At 40.0% G+C, this 23,474-nt stretch overlaps 1 protein-coding gene across 9 annotated transcripts in view; it reads left to right on the top strand.

Annotated features, from left to right (window-relative positions):
- Positions 1-23,474, top strand: part of TAFA5 (TAFA chemokine like family member 5) — a 495,240-nt gene that overhangs the window by 425,189 nt on the left and 46,577 nt on the right. The window contains exon 5 of one of the 9 annotated variants that reach the window (XM_075429211.1): positions 13,581-13,770. The exons of the other annotated variants lie outside the window; for them this stretch is intronic. Within the exon in view, the coding sequence (XP_075285326.1) occupies positions 13,581-13,622 (42 nt within the window). The 3' untranslated portion in view covers positions 13,623-13,770. Of the gene's footprint in view, positions 1-13,580; positions 13,771-23,474 lie in introns of those variants that run through there. 9 annotated transcript variants of the gene reach the window in all.

Raw genomic sequence — 23,474 nt, 5'->3', positions numbered from 1 at the left:
CCCCTCTACACTGCCCTGGTGAGGCCTCATCTGGAGTACTCTGTCCAGTTCTGGGCTCCCCAGTTCAAGAAAGATGAAGAGCTACTGGAGAGAGTCCAGCGGAGGGCTACAAGGATGGTGAGGGGACTGGAACATCTCCCCTACGAGGAGAGGCTGAGGGAGCTGGGCTTGTTCAGCCTGAAGAAGAGAAGGCTGAGAGGGGACCTAATAAATGCTTATAAATATCTGAAGGGTGGATGTCAGGAGGATGGGGCCAAGCTCTTTTCAGTGGTGCCCAGTGACAGGACAAGGGGCAATGGGCACAAACTGAGGCACAGGAAGTTCCGTCTGAACATGAGGAAGAACTTCTTCCCTCTGAGGGTGACGGAGCACTGGAATAGGCTGCCCAGGGGGGTTTTGGAGTCTCCTTCTCTGGAGATATTCAAGACCCGCCTGGACGGGGTCCTGTGCAGCCTGCTGTAGGTGACCCTGCTTCGGCAGGAGGGCTGGACTAGATGACCCACAGAGGTCCCTTCCAACCCCTAGTATTCTGTGATTCTGTGATTCTGTGATATTCAGGGGTCTGATGGACCCTTACAGTCTTGTATTCCTTTGCTCTTTTTAAAGGGTACAGTTTGTGTTCCTTGAGCACTGGCCTTTCTCATTGCCTATACTGTGTAAAAAATAGGGGTTTTTTAATTTGCTGATCCAATTGAAAAAATCAAGAGAGAAAGTAAACTGAAACATTATATTTAATTTTACTGTCATTGTAGCCTTTTTTTGAGGGGGTGGGAAAGTGTTTTACTTGGGTTTATGGTTTTGTTTTGATTTTGAAGTGTCGGGTAAAGCTAGTCAAGATATTGAAACTACATTTGTTAAAATACTTGGTCTCCTCTGGATTGTATTTCTGAGTGAAGCTCATGAAAAAATGTCACCAAAGTCCATTGCTGACCCAATCAGAAGACCATGGCCTTAGTTCCTTTTTTGGCATGCAGTTCTTCCAGAAATGTTAAATACACCAATTGTGTGCATTCAGAGCACTGCTAAATCAGGGCTGAGATTGTCTTTTGTGTCTGCACCTTGCCTGGGTGCTCAAGGAAGCAGAAACAGCTCCTTGTACACTTTTGTCTGATTCACTACAAGCTCATGCAATGCCTGACACAATCTAGCCCAGATTTATCATCTGTCCTTCAAGTAGCAAGGGGTGATACAAGGAAAGAATAACAGATGTAGCCAAGTGTATAGTATCAAGTGGGAAATAACTCTGAGAAATGTTTTGCATTTAACTTTAAAACGTTAAGAGAATCACTTGAATGACTTTCCGGCAGAAGGTCATTCAGTCCTTGGAGAAAGAAGGAAAAATGTCCTCTGCTGTGTCTGGAGATAGCTGAGATACAGATGGTACCTAAAGCAAGCTCTCTGACCCAGAGCTGTATTGAAACTACCTCCCAGACATAAATATTTTCTGTTTGGAATAGGGCTGTGTAACTTGCACAAAGATATGTGTTTATTACATTAGAATCCAGGAGAGCTCTATATGAAAAATGACTACAGACAATGCATACCAAGTATCTTTCTTCCTATGCATATCTAATAAATTCACTTCTATAAAAGTTGAAAATTATTCTTACATGCCAGAACGTATCTTGACGTTATGTGAATACATATGGGAAATGAAGGACTTACAGAGTTTTCCAAGCTTGTGAGGACCTTTTAAGAACTGAGCGAAATTACGGTTCATGCATTCAGAGAAGTATAAAGCTTTTTTCCAATTTCGTCTGATATCCGGTGAATAGGGAACAAGGTCTGGTGGTGATTCAGCTGAGAGCAACCAGTATCCTTAGCATCTTACCAGCTGCCAGAAGGGCATAATGAGAAGCAATTGGTGAAACAGCAACAGCTGATACAGGGAAACAGCACCATGAAAGACTCTGCCCATGGATGAAGCTCAGGTGTACTGTCTGAAGGAGCAGTGAATCAGGTGCCTTGCAAGAAACGGCAGCCTGAAATGCTACAGTACAAAATGCTGCAGAGCCAAAGCTCAGGAGGCTGCTGTGGAACAGTGGAACAGCGTTAAGAACAACAGCAACAAAACTCTATGGTCAAAATCTCAGTGCTGTATATATGGACCTCTAAGCTTAACAACTGACACTGTCAAGCTAGCAAAGCAGAAATCATAAATGGTCATTGCAGTAATCAAATTTCCACATGACTAGGCACAACCACAGCGTTTTCCAGTATTCTGTACCAATATCCCTGGACAAATCATGGAGTGAGCTTTCAAAAAAAGGCTATGCTCTTTTCTTAGTACTCTGTTTACAGCTTCTCCTACTTTTTCTGTGTTTATGAGATGACTGTTCTTTTTATCTTTGCTCGTTTTGCTAATAGCACCTCACAGTTTATATAACACAAAGCTGGTGCTATTAAAATTTGCAATATTATACATATTCACTTTCAGTTTATTTTTTCTACAATGTTGTTTTCACATGGTGTCTTTACACCTTCTGTGTGCAACTGTGAGGATTTTGCTGTTAGTTGAAGTGTATATGACCTTTTCAGATAAATGGTAGTCCAATCAGAATGGTTAATGTTTTCTTAAGAGATGTTCCAATGTCCAAAGCCTCAAAACATCACACACTGATCCAAAGAAAATTCACCAGAAAACCTCTTTTACAATTAACACTGCTTCTGTATTAACAGTTTGCTGAGACTTTTTGCAAGTTGTGGACTAAAGCTGGTAATAGATGGAGTATGTGCTAGACAGCTTGCATTTTCCAATTAGAAAAATAATCTGACAAAGTCAGAAAAAGCGATGCACAATGAAGGGCATAAGAGTGCCAATAAAAGAGTTAGAGGCTATAGATTCATTACGGAGGATGAAGAGTGTTCTTATATTGGTAATTATGAAGCTTTGATAAATACCATGTTGCTCTAAGATTTTTCTCTTACGTTATGTCATGAGATCAGGAAAAAATAAAGAAGATCCTGTGGAAAACACTTTGTTTAATTGTTGGAGGACATGAGAAAACTGATACTTAATAATCTCAAAGTCGTAATTTGGTAGAGATACATCGATTATGCAAATAAAATACTGTTTAAAATTTTATTTTGAACAGGGTATCTCACATGTAAGAGAGAGAAGAAAGAGTCCGTCAGAGTGTGAGTGCCAGGCACTTATGCAACAAACATTTTGACAACTCTTCCTTTATGTATATCTCAAGTGCACTGAAATAGTGATGAGAGATAATAACATTTCAAAAATTAAGCCTGCAGTGAAAAAGTAAGAAGGTGATCTCTGGCCAGGGACAAGCACAGCTGAAGGAAATTTGTAAAAGACTGTGACAGCTGTCCTTTCTCAGTGTAACTGCACTTTACTCAAAGGGCCAGTGTAAAGTGCAGGGTCTGTTTTTTCTAACCCAAGACCTGGAGCATGAAGACAAAAGGTATTTCCTTCTTTCCATCCATGATGCGGGGAGGGGAGAGAGACAGATGGAAATACTGATCCATCTTTCCTACTCACTTGCTCCAATGAGAGCTATTAAGAACAATGCAGGTGCTTACATCTGTAGCTTGATTAGAGAGAGAGACATCTTAAGACACTACGAAGGCATTGCAGCCATCCTTTCTTATTGTGGCTGTAAGACACCCTGTGGTCTTTGCAGAGGCCTTTTGGTGCAAGAAGAGATGTTACAGACCCAAACATAATCAACCACACATGTCCATACCATGCATAAACTGCAGGACCGGGTATTCAAGCACTGAAGCTGTTTTCCAGCTTCAGATGCACTATGGCATCAGTGAAGAAGCCATGTTTTCAGCAGTCCCTGTGGGATGTTACCTGCCTGTCCATTTCCAGGCTGGTGGAAACCTTGCCATCACAATGCTGGGCCAGAAGCAGGTTGTTTACAGTGGCCTGGTGAACTTCTGCCATGAGCTCAACCTCAGCCATGGCTGCAGTGAATGAACTCGGATAAAAAGGGGACAAGGTGCATGTGTGAGGAAAGTGAAGCACGAAAAGAAGGCGGCTCAGAGGGCAAAGTGGCCAGAGAAGCACTTCATCTCTCAATACTATTCCAGGTTGTGGTGGCTGGTCATCACCTCTTTCAGTCCCTCTGCCCCCTTACAGGTGCGCTGCCACTTCTCAAAGGCAGCTTTGATTGCCAGCAGCTCATTATCTCAGGCACAATTCCTCCCAGTGGGGTGAGTTACCCAGAGAAACAGGTACACGTTAGCACATCTGTTTCTACAGTAAAAGGCCAGGGTTAGGATAAAAACTACAGTGACTCCTCATTTTACTTTCTCAAAAGCTGCTTGTGTTTCAGGCATCCATGAAAATTAAGCCTTCTTTTGGGTGAGTGCCATTATGGCAGCCACAATACCAGAAATCCCCTTCATAAACTGTCATTAGAGGCTGGTGAATCCTGAAAACCATTGCATCCATGCTAGAAGGGGGCTGACAACTTGTGATGTCATCATTCTCCTTGGAGTCTGTGCACAAGTCAATGTTGCCCACAGTTACCCCATGAACTCCACTCTCTGTTGGTGGAAGGAGAATTTCTTTAGTTTGTCGCAGAGTCAACACTGGTGCAAGTGGTGGAAAACAACCTGGATGCTGTTGACATGTGCCTCTTGAGAGGTGCAGAAGACCAGGATGTCATCCAAGTATACTGTCATATAGCTATGAAGCAAGTCTCTCAGGACAGCATTTACAGAGTACTGGAATATGGCTCGAGCATTGCAGAGACCGAATGGCATCACAGGATGCTCATAGTGGCCCCTTGTAGATCATGTTGAACTAAGGAGCCCACTGCAGCTGTTCAGAGCATTTCAGGATAAGAGGCAGGGGGTACTGGTTCTTCACTGTGATGCATTTCTGCCTGCTGTAATCCCTGCAGGGGCAGACTCCCACACTTCATGAGAAAAAGTACGGAAGCCCTCTCGGGGGACTCAGAGGGGTAGATGAACCCATACACCAGATTGTTGTTGAGGTAGTCCTCAAGGGCTGCTGATTCAGAGTCTGACCAGGCATAGTTGCTCCCAGACAGGATCTCCTCCAGAGGGTGCCTGGGTGGGATTTCACAGGTGACAGTCTCTCATACACTCAGAAAAGTGAAAGTCTTTATGTATGAGATATGGGAAATGTGGAAGGCAGCACTTCTGTAATTCCTAACACAATTATAGCACAGATTGTGTGAGTGCACATAGCTTAACAAAATGTCTCCCTCAAACTAGGAGGATGCTGGGGTATTGAAAATGCTTGACACTGGGGTAAAAACACTACTTTGATAACATTTAAAATGCTAAATATATAGACATTAAATCCTATATATGTCCTTCTAAAATTGCCATAAAGAAACCTGAGAACCCCTGTTGGGCTGTAGCATGCTGTATATGGTAGATGTATGTGACCCACAGAAATCAATATATCACCTCAGCCTGAAAATGCCATCAGAATGTTATGTAGGAAAAAACAGCAGTGCAATGATGCAGAAATGAATGATACCAGAGGCCTGCTAATAAAACAATATTATAACTTCTTGGTCAGTATGCCTAGAATACCTTACAGAAAATCCTTATTTATGATGTACAATACAGACTGCAAGTAGCCATATGTACAAATACAAACTTGAAAAGTACCATGTAGTTGGAACACCAAGTGCACCCATTGTAATTGCTAACACCCACAGCACTCATTACAACCTATCGTGACGTGTTGCATGTGCCTTTCAGTCTTCTTGGAAGCTTGTTCTGTTTGAGGGGTGATTTGGAAGGGGAACATTTTCTGAAAAGGAGAAAGACAAATTGCTCCAGTGATGGGCCATGGGAGAAAATGGAAATCCAGAAATATGATGACAAATATGATGTTTGGCTCTGCTTCAGTCACTTCAGTACTACAGTATGTAGCACTCTCAGAGCTGCCAGCTTCTGAGAGAATGGAGATTCCAGCTTTGTCATAGTATTTTGAAACCAGACATCTGACAGTGAATAAAAAAAAAACCCTCAAGATTTTTCAGTCTTGATAGATCAATAAGATTTGATTACTTAAATTGGCACTGTCAACACAAATGCCCTTCTGCTATTTTCTTTGGTGCCTCTATGTATTGTGTAAGGTATGTGCCATTCCAGAAGTGTATCCTATCTTGCAGTATAGAATGGTTTCTAAATTTATACAGCCTGAAGCAGCTGTTGAATTGGAAACAATGTCTTTGTCAAAGAACAATGCTTTGTGTCATAGAAGGAAAATATAGTTGATCTTGAATTCACAAAAACTAGCTACATAGTAATTCAACTCAGCAAGTCAACTTTTACAGCAAAACTTCTAGTGTGAAGTTTCATTTGAGAACAGTTCAAATTTTTGGAAGAAGGTGCAAGTAAAATATTGCAATAAAGAGGCGAAAATTACTACCTTTAAGTGATACAACAGTACATCCTTCTGTACATATACTACCACAGAAATGGTATATGTATTTTAAATCATCACTTCAGTACCTTCTGTTTGATATTGCGAAGTTCTTCTTGCTAACAAAATCAAAAGAAGCATTAAAATGTTCATTCATATTCTGAGTTAAAAATATTAATTCCATGAGTAGTAATGAACTTCATTGAAGTCTGCGTGATATATTCTTAACGGTATTGCTTTCTCATGATAAGAGTTCTTTCCGATAGAAATGCCTCCTTTGGACTGAAAGGTAATGTGATGACTTTTTGAATTAAGGGCAGAAATGGACATTTTAATGCTTGATCAGCCATGTTCCCTTGCTCTTTGCTGCCTGTATTCATCGGTGTGTTTACCGAGATATCTTGGTCATGTAAACAGAACAAATTCTCTGGAGTGGAGTATGCTGTTCATGAAAAGCAAAACTGTATCAGCCATCAGACAACCTGGAAATTAGGCTTCTTGAGAGCAAAGAAATCATGGGTTTTTCTTAGCTCAAACTATAGTGAGGGAACTGGAGAGCCAACAGGAAAACATCATGAACTTATTAATCATAATCTGAGGGAACTTCAGAGGCATCTGTGAAAGTGTTTTATCTATTGATCCACATGGTGGAAAGCGGTGTCACTAATCCTTTCATCCGAGGTGCTGTAGACATTGCAGTGCAGGTTGAGCCATTACAACAATAGCTGACAAGCTTGACCTCTGATAAGACAATAAATTCAAAATTCTTTAGCCAGGAGCTTGATATACTTAGTATGTCTCTGAAGAAAGATTGTCCAACTTGAGTTCTAAACATTTTATCCTGTTTTATCCACTGTAAATCAAAATGATCTCAGTTCTGGCAAAGGAAATGAAGCATTGTTAGCTTGTTAATGAAAAGGAGTGAAGGCCAATACTTCTCTTTATCATTAAACTTTATTTGGAACATGTTTCATGGATGCTGGATGCTGGATGACTGTTGTGAAATGTCTTTAAAATTGCAGGTTACCTTCCTGAACCTTGGTATCAGCTGTTACTTTTCCTGTTAATATAGAACATCAATGCTGATTAATATAGAAATCATCTAAAATGATCAGCAGCCATTATGTCGGCTTTTGTACACATACGACATGAGCTTTTACTTGTCCCCAAAACTTTCCATTCCAAATGTGTGGGAAGCAATATGTCAGATAAAGAGGAGGGGAAAGGAGATAAGTAAAAGTTAAGAACACCACTTAATATCTAGTAAGTAGCATTTGTAAAGTTAAGTTACTTTTAGTTAACGAACGATTGTATTGTGAAATATATGGTAGTCTGCAAATAGCTGACTGGTTCCTGGGAAGATGGGAAACAGTCTTCGTGAAAATGGCATTGTTTGAAAATCTGTGCTAATTGTTACAAATATAGTAACCTTCTGCTGAAGCTTATGGTTCTTAAAAAGGCCAGTTCTAATATGGGACGCCTACAGATCTGATGAAATGGTCTACTTTGAGTCCTGTATGTACAAATTCTCTATAGAAAGCAATTCTTATTTTGCTTATGTGAAAGCTACAAGATTAAAAACTTTTGATCACTAAGTTTTTCTGGCTTATTACATCTCCCAGTCATTACTGTTGTATTTATCTTTCTCAGGACACACTGTAAGATTGCACCTAATTCAGTACAGCTATACATTGCCTCTGAAAAGAAGGTTCTTCTAGGGCTGGCTGGAAATTCATGTCCGCCTCTTGCAACTAGCAATTGTGTACATAAATCAGTTGAGCTCACTGATCTGACAGAAAGCCTTTTTTCCTTTTTTTTAATGAGTTCATTTTCTATCAGATCAGTGAGCTGTTCCACTTCCTTCTTTGATTGCACCATAATTAAATTTGAAACAAGTGGATAAGCAGCTGCGTATGGTGCAAGAAAGAAGGGGAAGAGGGAACTCTATAGCTGTACTAGTGTAGTGTATAATGAAACCACACCTTTACTTCTATATCTGGAAAGTCTAGTAATTAAAGTAAAAGAGTTAGTAGGTTGGCACTGGCTTTACTATTGAAATCAGTTATCCTGTTTCATCCTTTTATTTTATCTCACATGTACCCTCTTTTATCTGAAGATGGTGAAGTGTCAGTCCATTCAAATTATGGTAACAAGGTGAAATACTGTCAAAAATATTTACCATGCCCTTAATCTGCTAGGATTTCCTTTCAATAACAGTGAACCAAATTATACTATGTAAACATAAAGAAAATTTTTTTGTTACAGTATCCCACACAAATCCTACTATTTGTGTACAGCTGTCAACGTTTACCCTGTGTAGTAAAGTCTGATCTTATTTTCCATGATGTTACAAATTTGTCTCATGCTTTAGGTTTCACCTTATCCATTTCACAGTACACAAGTAACCCTGAGTTTGTACTCTAAAGCAAATACAAAGATTGCTAACCTTGTTCCATGCCCCAAAAAACACATGATTTCCATTCACATAAGCCCCTTAATGTGAATCAGCCTCACAGTAACTTTGATTATCTGACAATGGAGTGTTTCCACCTGGATTCACCAGTCAGCTGTTCACCAGTAAGAAAAGTAATAGTAATAACAACAATAAAAGTACACCAGATTTTTTTTTAGGGTCGACGGTTAGGAATCACACAGATGTGGCAGTTGTCACTCTAGAATTAATAGTCTTAGAGCAAACTAAAACCATGACATATTATTGTATTATTAAAGGACTGAATATCACCATATCTGTCACTATTTTCAGATGTTTTAATCCTGTAATTCCGTAATAAACTACTCGGGTTTAATAAATTGTTTAAGACTGGGGATAGGAAAAATGCTTTCATATTCATGGTTGTAGTTTAACCTAGATCTCTATTTCTGTTAATGTTCATTTCCACTGTGGGGACCAGTACAAAAATGTTCACGCTTTGCTTCCAATTTCTTGGAGAGTGATAACTGTCTTAGAACAGAATTGTCTCAATTTGCAAAAATCACTAGATATTGGGCAGATTTAGTATAGCAGCTCAAGATCAAGCAGAGACTGCACTTTCGCAGTTCAAGTCTCTGAGAAAGAGACGTGACAGTGAAGAGGAACTTGTACGAACAATATTCATACAGCAGCTATTAGTGAGTTAATACCAATCCTGTTTTAAATTACATCTGTCCACATAAAATCATTAATCTGTACTTTCCCAATGGGAATTTAGACTATATTCTCTAGTATTATAAATCAAGCAGCTTTGAAATTAATGAAATACATTTTTAATGGGTTAAAATACTGTGTTATGGACACTGTCAATTAGATGCAAAGGACTAGTTCACTAGCTCAAATTTCTTTCCTTTAAAACTTATTGCAGGATAGCATTACGTGCTACATGTAGTACAGCTTTCCATTTTTGTGGATCCTCTTACAGTGTCATCTATTTTGATTTAAACAAAGGTTAGGAATGCATTAATTATTGCTGAAGATATATTCATACCTTTATTTTAAATTTCCCAGTGATTTTGTTGTATATTTTTCTAAGTCCTGAAGAGATTTTCTTGATTTATTTTGCAACACACAGTACTAGGGAAAAATAATGGTTTAATCATCTTAGAAAAAAAAAGAATAGTAGCAGCATTTATAAGTATATTAAAGGAAGAAAATGTTCAGAAAAGATCTATTAAAATATATTTCCCTTGAGGAAATATAATATCAGCTTGTGTGATTAATTTACAGCATTTCAAGGATTCACTGAAACCCATCTTAAACTTCTTTATGTGATCAATTCCATTCTATTGCTGTGAGATTTATGCAATAAAGCAAGTAAATGCTTGATTTATCTCTCTGTTCCACTTGTGTGACAAAGCAGAAGACAGAAAGGATGAAAAGAGATGAAATCAACTGATACACAGAAAAGAACTGATTATGTGCTGAAGTTGTTTAGATTTGTGAATGCAGTTATTTTAGACTCTTTTTTTATCATTTTGAGTGTTTACTTAACATATCAGGCACACCGAATAAATGATTCAATTAAAAGAATAATTTTTGCATTCAAACTTGAATATTATTTTGTGTCTGTAGTATAATAATTTAGAAGGTTCAAAAATTCTGCCTTTTAAATGGAAACTGGTATTCCCTGTTTAGGCCAGGAGTACACAGTGCAATGAAAATATGCTATAAGCTTCCTAAGTGTTGTCCAAAGGGTCTGAACAAAGTCCTAGTGATACCAGCACTAGCAATGACAGTGTCATCTGAACAAAGTCCTAGTGATACCATCACTATGAATGACAGTATCATCTACTTTCTCTAGATACGTTACTCACAATAGCTTTTGTATTCTGCCAGAAAAAGGAAGAATGAGTGAGGATGATGCTTGTCTAAGACAGAAACCAAGATGAAGTCCAGATAACATAAAAGTTTGGAAAAGACACTGTATAAGAAGAACATTTGGAAAGCTTATTTTATAAAATGAATATATTTAGTTAAAGAAACTGGGGTTGGAAAGAAATCTTTGTGATAGACTTTTCTTGACTTTACAACCAACTTTTGTCATAAAAGGCACTGTAGTCATTGTTCATTGTTTGTGGCTGCTAAAAATTTTTTTATACAGACATTTCCTTAGATCACTGTTATGATTTTTAATGGTGTTAAAATTTTATATACTCTTCTGTCAGCAGAAGGTTTTGTAGGCCTGGAGCCTGCTATGTATAGCCTGTAAGAAGACTTTTGTACAGAACCTTCCCCACCCACATATGCAGCCAAAGTCAGGATCAACAAAGCTTCAGACACTAGTAACACGAAATGCAACTCTCCACTGATACGAGAATCAGTGGACAACCACATCTTCCCTGGATGCTGTGTTGGCGTCTCGTTTACTTCTGCCTGCAACTGGAGGTGTGTCTTTTTTTTTTTTTTAATTAGGTGTAAATTGGGCCCTAGCTATTCTGATGATCAGTAGGGATCCTTTCCCTCTAGCACCACAGTGTGAACAGCCAGATGCTGCAGTGAGGCAAAGGGCTGAGAAACGGCAGGTCAAGAGCTGAGTAGCAGACTTATCACTCCGCTGCGTACCAGATTTGGGAAGAGCTCTTCATTCCCTGAGCTTATTAGTAGGATTGAATATTAAAAAACTTCATGTTCTAATTGTGCAGTTATCTTCTTCTTTCTTTTAGCACACATTTAAAGATGCCATATGCTAAGGGATTCATGCTTTAACTTGAGGTGTGTGGCAAGATTTCACCTCCAAACCAAACCTTTTTTAAACCTTTTATGAAACACCGGACAGCCTGCCATGCCACCTCGCATTCTGTCCTTCATTTATTCTACTATATTCTACTCTTTCAGTCAGCAGGTGGTAATTGTGACAAGTGTGTTTGAGAAAGATGGAAAGGGATTCCCTGGAAAGGTGGTCTATGTGTGCTTACAGGTATTTGGTTTCTATCGGGTATCTCCCTGTCCTCAGAAGACCTGGTCAAACACCTGCATTGACTGCAAGTGAAAGTCACAGAGGAAAAAATAAAAGATCTTCTGCAAAGTACTATACCATTAAGCAGCCCGGTCGGTATGGCAGCTTTTTTTAATGTGTATATTGTAATTTATAGGACTGTCCTTTGTTTCTGATATCAGCATGACCACAGCTCCCACTAGCAACATAGACCTGCATACGGACTGCTTTTACTTTCATTTTTTTTTTACATAACATACGTGAGCAAAATGAAATTTCCCCAGACCCGTTTGGGATTTTTGGGGGGTTTTTTATACAACATGAAAGTTAAAGACAGTCTCGCCGTGGAGGAAGTGCTGTCCAAAACCACAGAGAAATTTTTGGTACATCTGCTCCACTTGATAGACACTCACCCACAGCAGAAATGCCTTAAATTTCACCTTCCTTCTTTCCAAGAGGAAATAAATGAATGTATGTGACTCTGAAACTGGGAGGAAGGGGTTTGAAAGCAGGAGAATAGGTTTTAGGTTTGGGCTTTTTTCCTTTTTTAGATTTTTTTAAGCTTTTCTTAGTGATCAGTCAGTCATGCACCTTTTATACCTTTACTTTTTCATAAGGAGTTACATGATTTCCATTTACTTCCTTAGGATCAAAACAAAACTATGAAGTTGCTATGTGTTGGTGAAGTGGCTGGAATGAGGGTGCTTTTCAAGGTCATAGGCTGTCTCTCAGTCACCTCCTGCCTGTGCTATTGAGTGTGAATCTTTCATTCACTTCATGGGCATTAAACTGGTGGGCAGTCCTGGGCCCCAAATTAGCTTTACAAATAAACTGGGCATTGACTGTGTTGTAATATGAGATAGGCCTTGGGGACAAGCTGTGTGAAGCTGGAAGGTGCTAGAAGAGGTGCTGTGCCACATACAAGATCACCTTTGAGATCCCCTTCGTGCCCCTGGGATGCACCACAGACAGGCAGTACTTGACTTGAGGAAGCTGTATGGGACAGAACAATACTCACCTCCTTTTTTGCAGTATAGCCCATTGCTGATTGATGGAAAAGGAGAAGGAGCTGAGACTCCACTCTTCCCATCCTTTTTTGTGTGTTTGTTACAGGTAAGATGTCATAAAAAGCATCTGTTTATGTCTCCTTGTGTTTGGAGCTGAGACGTGAGGCAGGCTGTGGGTGTCATGCAGAAGTGGCACTTATCCTGTGCTATCCTGAGCAGTTTAAAAATCACATTATAAATAAAAAAAGGTGCTTTGGAGGCTAAACCCGGTTCAAGGGAAAGAAGTAACCGTTGTGGGAACTTGAAAACGTGATTGTTTTAAAAGACAGAACAAGATTGCCATTAGAATTTGACAACACATCTTTTACAGTCCCTTGCTCCTGTATTTTCAGTTACTTTTTTTTTTTTTTTACTACAGGTAATACAGAATAAATTCTACAGAATATATTGCTCTTATATATTAAATATATATGTACATATTCAAATATCAGGATCGTATTAACAATAAGACAAAGTATGCCTTGGTGGGTCATAAATGCAGTCCTCAGAGGGTATGATAGATTTATGAAAGTTTCTGTCATTTTTTGTCCCCTCTTCGTGTTTCCAGAACATCTTGTAGAGGTTGTTGAGAGGATCTGGTTGAGGTCTTTCAGAACAGGTCTGACGTAAGACATTCCAGTCATTCCTGCATGCCTACTGTGTAGCTTTGCTATGAAAAACATCTGCAAAATAACTTTGCTGATTTCCACTCTCTGTGTGCTTCAGCAATTCCAGATCAAGTTAACTTCATTAAGAAAATTAAAATAGGTTGCCTTGTGAACCAATTCTTGGGGAGAAACATCTTTCGTGGAGACATCCTTCAAAGACAACAAGGAAGAAGGTGAACGGTGACAATGAAGAGATGTGCAGTAGGATACCTGCTCCCCCACCACATGCAAGACCTGTCAGCATTCCTTGCTCCTAGGGTAGATTTTTCCTCTTGAATCTTGTGATCCTTTATTTATCGTATTTATATTGAAAGGCACCTGAGTGGTAATGAGTTAATATTCTATTACGCTACAGCATTCAAAATATTCAGGATTGTTTTCAACAGCAATTTAGGCCCAGCTTTATTCACTCTGACTTCCATTTCGTAATTAATGAGAAATATAGCCCATGGTCGATACAGTTGTGAGTGGTTTCTAACAGTGAGGTGATGTGCATTTAAAATGGTTTTGAATAGATTTCATGTGGTGATGAAGGCACAAATATTAATGGAAACAATTTATCGAAGGGAGCACACAGGGAAATAGGCTTTCTTGAACAGAACCATGCTTTAATTGACTCTTCTCTGTATAAGTGTATATACCATCCCTGTTTTATTGATAAAGCTTAAATCCAAGATTGCGTTCAGCAAATATTCTGCCTAGTACCTTTGGTCTTTGTGATTTTCTAAACAACCTATTTTTCCTGGTAAAGTTGCTTACAGGCATATCATTTCTCTTCTGCACACAGCCAGGGGTGTGGCTACTGTGGCAGAACTAAGCAATTTAGTGCCTGTCTTGTAACTAAGTGTGTGTGATCATAGAATCATAGAATGATTTGAGTTGGAAGAAACCTTAAAGATCATCTGGTTCCAACCCCCCTGCCATGGTCAGGGACACCTTCCACTAGAGCAGGTTGCTCAGAGCCCCATCCAACTTGGCCTTGAACACCTCCAGGGAGGGGGCATCCACAACTTCTCTGGGCAACCTGTTCCACTGCCTCACCACCCTCATAGTAAAGAACTCCTTTCTTCTATCTAATCTAAATCTACCCTCTTTCACTTTTAAGTCATTACCCCTTGTCCTATCACTACCTGCCCTTGTAAAAAAGTCCATCTCCAGCTTTCTTGCAAGCCCCCTTCAGGTACTGAAGGCTGCAATAAGGTCTGCCCAGAACCTTCTCTTCTCCAAGCTGAACAACCCCAGCTCTCTCAGCCTTTCCTCACAGGAGAGGTGTTCCATCCCTCTGCTCACTTTTGTGGCCCTCCTCTGAACCCACTTCAACAGTTCCATGTCTTTCCTGTGCTGAGTGCTCCAGAGCTGTACGCAGGACTCCAGATGAGGTCTCAGCAGAGCAGAGAGGGAGAATCACCAACCTTGACCTGCTGGGCATCCTTCTTTTGATGCAGCCCGGGATACAGTTGGCCTTCTGGGCTGTAAGCACACACTGCCAGGTCGTGTTGAGCTTCTCATCAACCAGCACTCCCATTTCCTTCTCCTCAGCACTGCTCTCAATCCATTCTCTGCCAAGCCTGTCTTTGTGCTTGGAATTACCCAGCCCATGTGCAGGACCTTGCACTGTCCATTTCACTGACAAAGATCTTAAACAGTGCCAATCCCAATACCAGCTCCTGAAGAACACCACTCATCACTGGTCTCCACTTGGACATCGAACCATTGACTGCAACACTTTGGGTGCGACCATCCAGCCAATTCCTTACCCACCGAGTGACCCATCTATCAAATCCATGTCTCCAATTTAGAGACAAGGATGTCATGCAGGACAGTGTCAGATGCTTTGCTCAAGTCCAGACAGATGATACCCATTGCTCTTCCCTTATACACCAAAGCAGTAACCCTGTCGTAGAAGGTCACCAAATTACTCCAGCATGATTTGCGCTTAGTGAAACCATGTTGGCTGTCACCAATCACCTCATTTTCCATGTGCATTAGCATAGTTTCCAGGAGGATCTCCTCCATGATCTTGCCAGGCATAGAGATGAGACTGTCTGGCCTGTTGTTCCTCCAGTCTTTGTTTTTTCCATTTTTAAAAATGAGGGTTAAGTTTCCCCTTTTACAGGTGGTGGGAACTTGCCAGTGTTTCCCAGATATGATGGATAGTGGCTTAGCAATTTCGTCTGCCAGTTCCCTCAGGACCCACTGATGTATCTCATCAGGTTGCATGGACCTGTGCACCTTCAGGTTCCTTAGATGGTCTCAAACCTGATCTTCTCCTACAGTGCACAGTTCTTCATTATCCTGGTCCCTGCCTTTCCTGTCTGCGACTTAGGCAGTCTGGCTGACGTAGTTGCTGGTGAAGACTGGGGCAAAAAATTTGTAGAGTACCTCAGCCTTCTCCAGATCCCAGTTAACCAGGTCTCCTGTTTCCTTCCAGAGAGGGCCTATATTTTCCCCAGTCTTTATTTTATCACTGACGTAACTACAGAAGTTTTTCTTGCTGCCCTTGATGTCCCTGGCCAGATTTAATTCTATCACAGCTTTAGCTTTCCTAACCACTAAATGTGTATTCCCTCACTTAAGTCTGATTTGAGGCCAATCCATTGTATATTGGTAGTCTGGGTTTCTACACAAAACACTGAATCCAAAGGTAACTTCCTCAAAAAACAGAGCAGGAGAAGAATGCACCAGACACCTTTTTGTAATAATACCACAGAGCACTCGAAGTCAAAGCCAGAATCCAATCCCTCAGGAGGTTTCACAGAGTCCAAATGTCATTTTGCAGGTTAACTGCTTGGGGACTAATACTTCTGGGAACCTCTGGGTTTTTGGGGATGTCCAAACTTCTACCAAGTCAATTTATCAGAAGTTAGGTAGTCTGTTCTACCTCTCCCTGTGAAGACTTTTGTCACATAATATGTGTAAGGCAGAAGATTGATGAAGACTGATTCTCTTCAAGGAAGTGGCTGGTCTGCTGCAGTTTATTCCTGTGTGGGGTAGTTCCCACAGCTGCCAGCATGCTTCGCTACTAGGAGCTGCAGTTCGTGGTGAAGGAAAGTAAGCAGGAATCCATGGTCTCTGAAGCCTGTTCAGGTCCATCAGCATTCAGTACATGAAAGCATCTGCACATGTCATGCTGGGGTTAATGAATTAAACCCATAAATTTAGTGCTTAGACCTAATTAAAAATAGTTACTGATGAGGCAAGAAACTTGTGTTCTATTCTCTTTTCAGTGTAGGAATTGAAATCTACTTTGTCTCTAGCCTAGAGTTAAGGTAAGGGAGAACAAACACTAAACCTTTCCTGTTTTAGATGTACCACTGTGCAGCCAGGAACACTGCAAGGAGGAGGGAGAACATGATACTGCAACTAAACACAGAGGATTTCTTTTGCAGGGATCCTTAAAAAAAAAGAGAAAGAAAAGGAAAAACTACTTGCTAGTTCTTTACACATCATCTGATTAAAAATAGACTTGAATCTGTGAACAGGTTGACACTGTGCTGTGAGACATCCACCAAAGAAGTACTAACAAGAACCTGCAGACTCACACAGTTCACCCAAGTGCTTCTCGGATATAATAAAATTTAATAACTCTGCTATGCTAACAGCCATACCGCTTCCAGATACTGCACGTAAATATCTCCTTATCTCTTTCTGCGATTTAAGGTGTTACAGAGCTGTACACCTTATTCCCTCTTTGGAATTCCAGTGAATAACTTTCTTGTCAGTTTTTAGGTGATAGCTGTGAACTATGTTTAAGGAAAAGTATGACCGTTAGCTGATGTTCTAGATATTACAACAGACCATTTGCCTTCTCTTTGTTAGGAATTGAATTGTGAGATCTACAGTCTTTGTTCATACAGTTGATCAGTCATATATCAAAAGCTTGTTACTATAAATATTAAAAAACACAAGTTTAATCAAAAAGTAAATAATTCAATTTATTTGGCAAAAGGACCAAGGAACATTTGTTTTAATCTTTTGTATTTCGTAAGTCTTAAAGACTTAGCCAAGAGCTCCGTTTATCCTTCTTATCTTAAGATTGAAACACGTTTTTCCCCTAACTCACAAACTTGCCAGACAGAATTGTTCTGCCACACTTTTCACTTTAGGACACTATATGTTATATTATCTATGAGCAGAATGTCCTTTACAGACATGTCTAGGAAATAAACCAGTTATAATGGTCTCAGGAGAATCTGCAGGACTGCAGAAAAACAAAAAAGTATACTTATATTTAAGTACACGAATGTCTCAAATTAGCACAGCAAATGGCAATTGACAGCTTTTGATGAATCTTGGCACTAATTGCAGATCAAACTATGCATGAGGCTTTAAATCAAAATGCATTTATCTCTTTGTTGACATTAATATTGATTTGAATCTGTAGCTTCTGAATTATGTCTACTAATAATCTTTATCCTTTTTTTCAAAATTTTAATGCTCTTTGTGTGGTTTTGGCCTATAGGACAACTGTATATCTCATAAGTGAGCAAAGCAGTGTCATTGCTAGGAATGATAGGATCATTTTCAAGTCACCCTGTTTGTTAATTTTGATGACAAAGAAGTGCTCAATTGCGGTTTATGTGTGCTTGGCCATGCGTGCCTGATCATTCTTTAAGAAAGATGACCTCTGGCAAATATTGATACTTTTTTTTTTTTTCCCATCTGGAGTCAGCCCAAAGCATTCCAGATGTCACAGCTCTGACTTACCACAGTGCCAGAAAAGTGAAAGAAAAGTCCCAGGAACAGAGCTTATTGGTGGAATATGCAGATATTCTACTATTTATAGAAGAACACTAGTGTAATCAAGTATCAACACAAGTGCACCTTTAAATGGAAAATCATGGTGAAAAGGTCTTCTATTACCCATCGATATAGCTGTTCTGCATTTTGAAAACCTCTGTGAAGAACAAGTACCACAGGTTAATTAAGCACACTTTGTCAGAGTAAGCTTAACGACTTGACAGTGCATATATTGTAAAAAAGTGAACCTGGTCTAGTGGAAGGTGTCCCTGCCCATGGCAGGCAGATTGGAACTAAATGATCTTTAAGATCCCTTCCAGCCCAAACCATTTTATGATTCTATGATGCTGTGAACCCTCCTCACCACTGTCTTTTAGTCAGCTAGTGTGCTGGTGTGGAATTTTTAAAAGGGAAGAGAGAAGATTCAGGAACAATTTCAAACTCTCCTGATCCAAATGTTAAATTAACAAACAATCAGAGCAATATCTAATTATTCTTGTTAAAACTTGGAATTTTCACTTCTTTTTGACAATGAAGTATTTCAAAACTTTTAACTTTGGAATCCAATAGAAATTTTTTCATTGTATCATATCATTTCTCATTTTCATTACTCTAATGACATTGTTTTATGGCATATCAGTAGCAATTATGATGTGTTTCATACCTACTCATGTGTTATAAGAGGATGTATTTATCAAATAAATTTTTAGGTATACATTTTATTTTGTGATTGTCTTATTTTTAAATTATTAGGGCCTATTGCTACTTAACACTGATTAAAACATCTAGATCAAAGTGTCCTCTGTCTGTGCTGTAATGAAAAGAAGCTAAGCATCGAATCTACTAATTAGAAAAGCAGCTGTTTTCCTGTTAATATCTTACCTTGAAATAATTTTTTTTTGAGATGAAAACATAATCTTCAGATGTTGCACAGCATACAGTTGTTTATTTTTTAAAAACAAAGCAAAACAACACAAAAAACAGAACAAAACAAAACAAAACAAAAAAACCCCAAAAAATCCAAGGAACATAGTTTTTAAAATATCAAAAAAATCATTAGTGACATCCAGATTAATTCCTCTGTGTAAGGCACTTACCAGTTACACGACTTCAGAAACTAGTTTCTGTTAGCCTTCTCCATCATCAATAGAGAGACATAGGTTCTTCCAGAAGGTAAGGTTTCATTTCGTTTGCATGATAAAAGAAGTTGCATTTTTTCCTCAAAGGCTATCGGCTATGCATTTTTAGAACATTTGATACCATTTATGTATTCTAATTGGAGGCATCTATATAAGATAACCAAGATAAGTGTACATAGTTGCAGTCTGCGCTGAAAAACTATATAGCCACCTCAAAATGTCTGGTTTTCCATATAAAATCTCCTTGACTAATAAAACCCTCAGTTAGCCTTTTAGATGCCCAGAGATCAATGAGAAAATTATTAAACCCCAAGTTTTTATTTTTCAGATAGAAGTATTGCACCAGTACAGGCTTGGGGTGGACCTGCTGGAGAGCAGCTCTGCGGAGAGGGACCTGGGTGTCCTGGTGGACGACAGGTTAACCATGAGCCAGCAGTGTGCCCTGGCTGCCAAGAAAGCCAATGGGATCCTGGGGTGCATCAAGAAGAGTGTGGCCAGCAGGACGAGGGAGGTTCTCCTTCCCCTCTACACTGCCCTGGTGAGGCCTCATCTGGAGTACTGTGTCCAGTTCTGGGCTCCCCAGTTCAAGAAAGATGAAGAGCTACTGGAGAGAGTCCAGCGGAGGGCTACGAGGATGGTGAGGGGACTGGAGCATCTCCCCTACGAGGAGAGGTTGAGGGAACTGGGCTTGTTCAGCCTGAAGAAGAGAAGGCTGAGAGGGGACCTTATAAATGCCTACAAATATCTGAAGGGTGGGTGTTACTGAAGATTGAAAACTTAGTGACATAAATACCTTATAAATGCTTATAAATATCTCAAGGGTGGATGTCAGGAGGATGGGGCCAGACTCTTTCCAGTGGTGCCCAGCGACCGCACAAGTGGCAACGGGCACAAACTGAAGAACAGGAAGTTCCGTCTGAACATGAGGAAGAACTTCTTCCCTCTGAGGGTGACGGAGCACTGGAACAGGCTGCCCAGGGAGGTTGTGGAGTCTCCTTCTCTGGAGATATTCAAGACCCGCCTGGACAAGGTCCTGTGCAGCCTGCTGTAGGTGACCCTGCTTCGGCAGGGGGGTTGGACTAGATGACCCACAGAGGTCCCTTCCAACCCCTACTATTCTGTGATTCTGTGATTATATAGTTTCACCGTAGCACAAACAGGTAACACTGTGACACTGAAAATATGACATCCCAGCCAGTTCTTACTAACAAGCGATCCTAATTACTTAAGTAATAAATGTCAAAATTAATAGTAAATACTCATAATAGCATCTTATTACACAGTACTAATCCTGGGATGGAAAATGAAAAAGGAATTGATTCACTTTAAAATGAAAGTTTAACTTTTTGAAACAGAAAGTTTTTCTTAAGCAAAATTATTCAAAATAACTCTTACATGTTCTTGCACCTATTGAGCTTAGCAGTGATAAACCACTTTATGAACAGAGTTAATCGTTTCATGTAGAGGAGAGCTGCAGCTAAGCCTAACAAACAGACGTGACTGCTTGGGCAAATTTTATGCTTGTACCTTTCAAGGTTGTCTTTCAATAGCACTTTCCTGCCTATGTTGTAATTCCTACAGTGGTCCCTGTGAATTTTACAGAATCTGTGGAACACACCCACACTGTCTCCTACACAGAGCACATTTCCTCTCCTACTTAAAAGAAAAATTTAAAAAATTAAAAATTTGCTTCTTTTTTCCATTTCTGTTTAATTAGAGAAAAAAGGGCCAATGTCAGAGGAACACACACTATGCTTTGTTAATTAACCCTGATACAGGGACATCTTCAAGAACCTCATAGGGTAAGTCAAGACCTGTTCTGAGGAGAATGTACAGATCTCGTATCTGACAGCAGAAACTCAAACCATATGATGTCATTTGTGCATTATTCCTGTTCTATATGACATGTCATTCCTGACCTCAGAGGAAAGACTGATGATGATGTCTTCCATCTAATATTTATGAAATGTTGCCTAGCATGTCTGACAGAGTCAGTAATACATTTTCCTCTTTTACTGTTTTGTCTCTTGTTTCTATAGCATCTGAGTTTTGTGTGATTTCTCATAAAACATTCTCAAGTTTCACCCACACAGGCCATCTGGACTATAGTTAATATTTTAGGACCCATCCCCTTAACTTTGATGTACTTTCTTGTAACTGCTAAAACATGGTGATATCTCTTCCTTCTGTCTTGAGAACCTCCTCCTCATAAACCCAGACATATCAGAGGAACCAAGGGCTTGATACTGCCAGCAGCTGAAGTCTTTCAAATCTCTTGTACATTTTTTTCAAATCTGAGAAAATGTATGATGAGAAAAAGAAATCTGTGAATTCTCAGGAGCAAAAATCTTACCATAATGAAAAGAGTAAAGACCCAAAGTATAAAATACTATTTTGAAAAATAAGTTTCATGTTAGTGGTTCCTGGAGTCCATTTGTTGCATTAGGTTATGAACTCAGAAACAGTACTGTAAAGAACAGCACAGGTACTGTGTGATTCATCACACTGGATTCACTAAGAACATTGTCACTACTATAATTTGATCTGTGTCTTCACCTGAAGCTTATTTGCTTCTCAGGTTCATTGAATTTCTTCTGAGTAACTGTTTTATGAACCAGCAAGCTCCATTCTACACCTACAATTGCAACAAGTGAGGAGTGGTAAACTCCCTTTTACTCTGATTTAATCCAGAAGTGTCTCTTAAATAGCTCAGTCATTTCTGAGGTATTCTAAGGGTCTGATTTTACTATTTTTCATTCTTATGATGTGAAAACAAGCTTGAAAGATAACAAAGGTTGGATAAATGTTTCCAAGAAACAAATTGACAGCTTTCATAACACTTGTAATCATGTACTTAATGTAATAAGACTTTTGTCTGTGATCCTATCCTCCTGAACTTCTAGCAATGTGTTATCACTACAATGACGTTTCTCTCTTAAGGATGGATCCACACAAATGTTTCATGGTTTGTCATAGCCTTAGCTAACTGAACCGTGATTGCTTTCTTCTTAGGCAAAAGGACTGATCACAAGATTGGTATCTTACTCCTCTTCCCTGTCGTCCTTGTGACTCAACCCAAAGGAAATGCTCAGTCACAAGAATATGGTTCGGGCAGTGATGCATGCGGAATTGCACTAGGGTCATTCATGACCAAATGAGGCCCACTCATTCACAGTCAGGAGCTGCCTGAGACTCTTCAGTTTGAGAAAAGAGAATAAGGGCAGAATTAAGTTCTCTGAACTCATGTGTCAAGGGCAGCCTAGATGCTCCAAAGGCCTAAGATGTGTTCAGGAGCACAAATGTGTCACAGGATCACAGTATCACAGTATGTTAGGGGTTGGAAGGGACCTCTGTGCGTCATCTAGTCCAAACCTCCCTGCCGAAGCAGGGTCGCCTACAGCAGGCTTGCACAGGACTGCTCCCAGGCAGGTCTTGAATATCTCCAGAGAAGGAGACTCCACAACCTCCCTGGGCAGCCTGTTCCAGTGCTCCGTCATCCTCAGAGTGAAGAAGTTCTTCCTCATGTTCAGGTGGAACTTCCTATGCTTCAGTTTGTGCCTGTTGCCCCTTGTCCTGTCACTGGGCACCACTGAAAAGAGTTTGGCCCCATCCTCCTGACACTCACCCTTCAGATATTTATAAGCATTTATAAGGTCCCCTCTCAGCCTTCTCTTCTTCAGGCTAAACAAGCCCAGCTCCTTCAGCCTTTCCTCATAGGAGAGATGCTCCAGTCCCCTAATCATCCTCGTAGCCCTCCGCTGGACTCTCTCCAGTAGCTCCTCATCTTTCTTGAAGTGGGGAGCCCAGAACTGGACACAGTACTCCAGATGGCATAAGGTCTTTTGAAGCAGCATCTGGAGATCAGGGGAGATGCCGAAGGATGTGCCACAGGCACTAAGCATCTATGTTTAGACAGAATTGAACTGGAGATTTTGTTGACCATGACTGAGATTGCACTTCACCATCACATTTAGATACCTACATTTAGGTCTCATTGTCTCTGACTTAAGGGCATTGTAATAATGGAGAGTTGAAGGGCCATCATGGAAGAGACACTGGGCTAGGAATCCCTA

The sequence above is a fragment of the Opisthocomus hoazin genome, chromosome 8 (genome assembly GCF_030867145.1).
Source record: "Opisthocomus hoazin isolate bOpiHoa1 chromosome 8, bOpiHoa1.hap1, whole genome shotgun sequence".
NCBI classification, from domain to species: Eukaryota; Metazoa; Chordata; class Aves; order Opisthocomiformes; family Opisthocomidae; genus Opisthocomus; species Opisthocomus hoazin.
The sequence above is the reverse complement of the archived record's forward strand: the minus strand, read 5'-3'. Positions and strand labels throughout refer to the sequence as shown.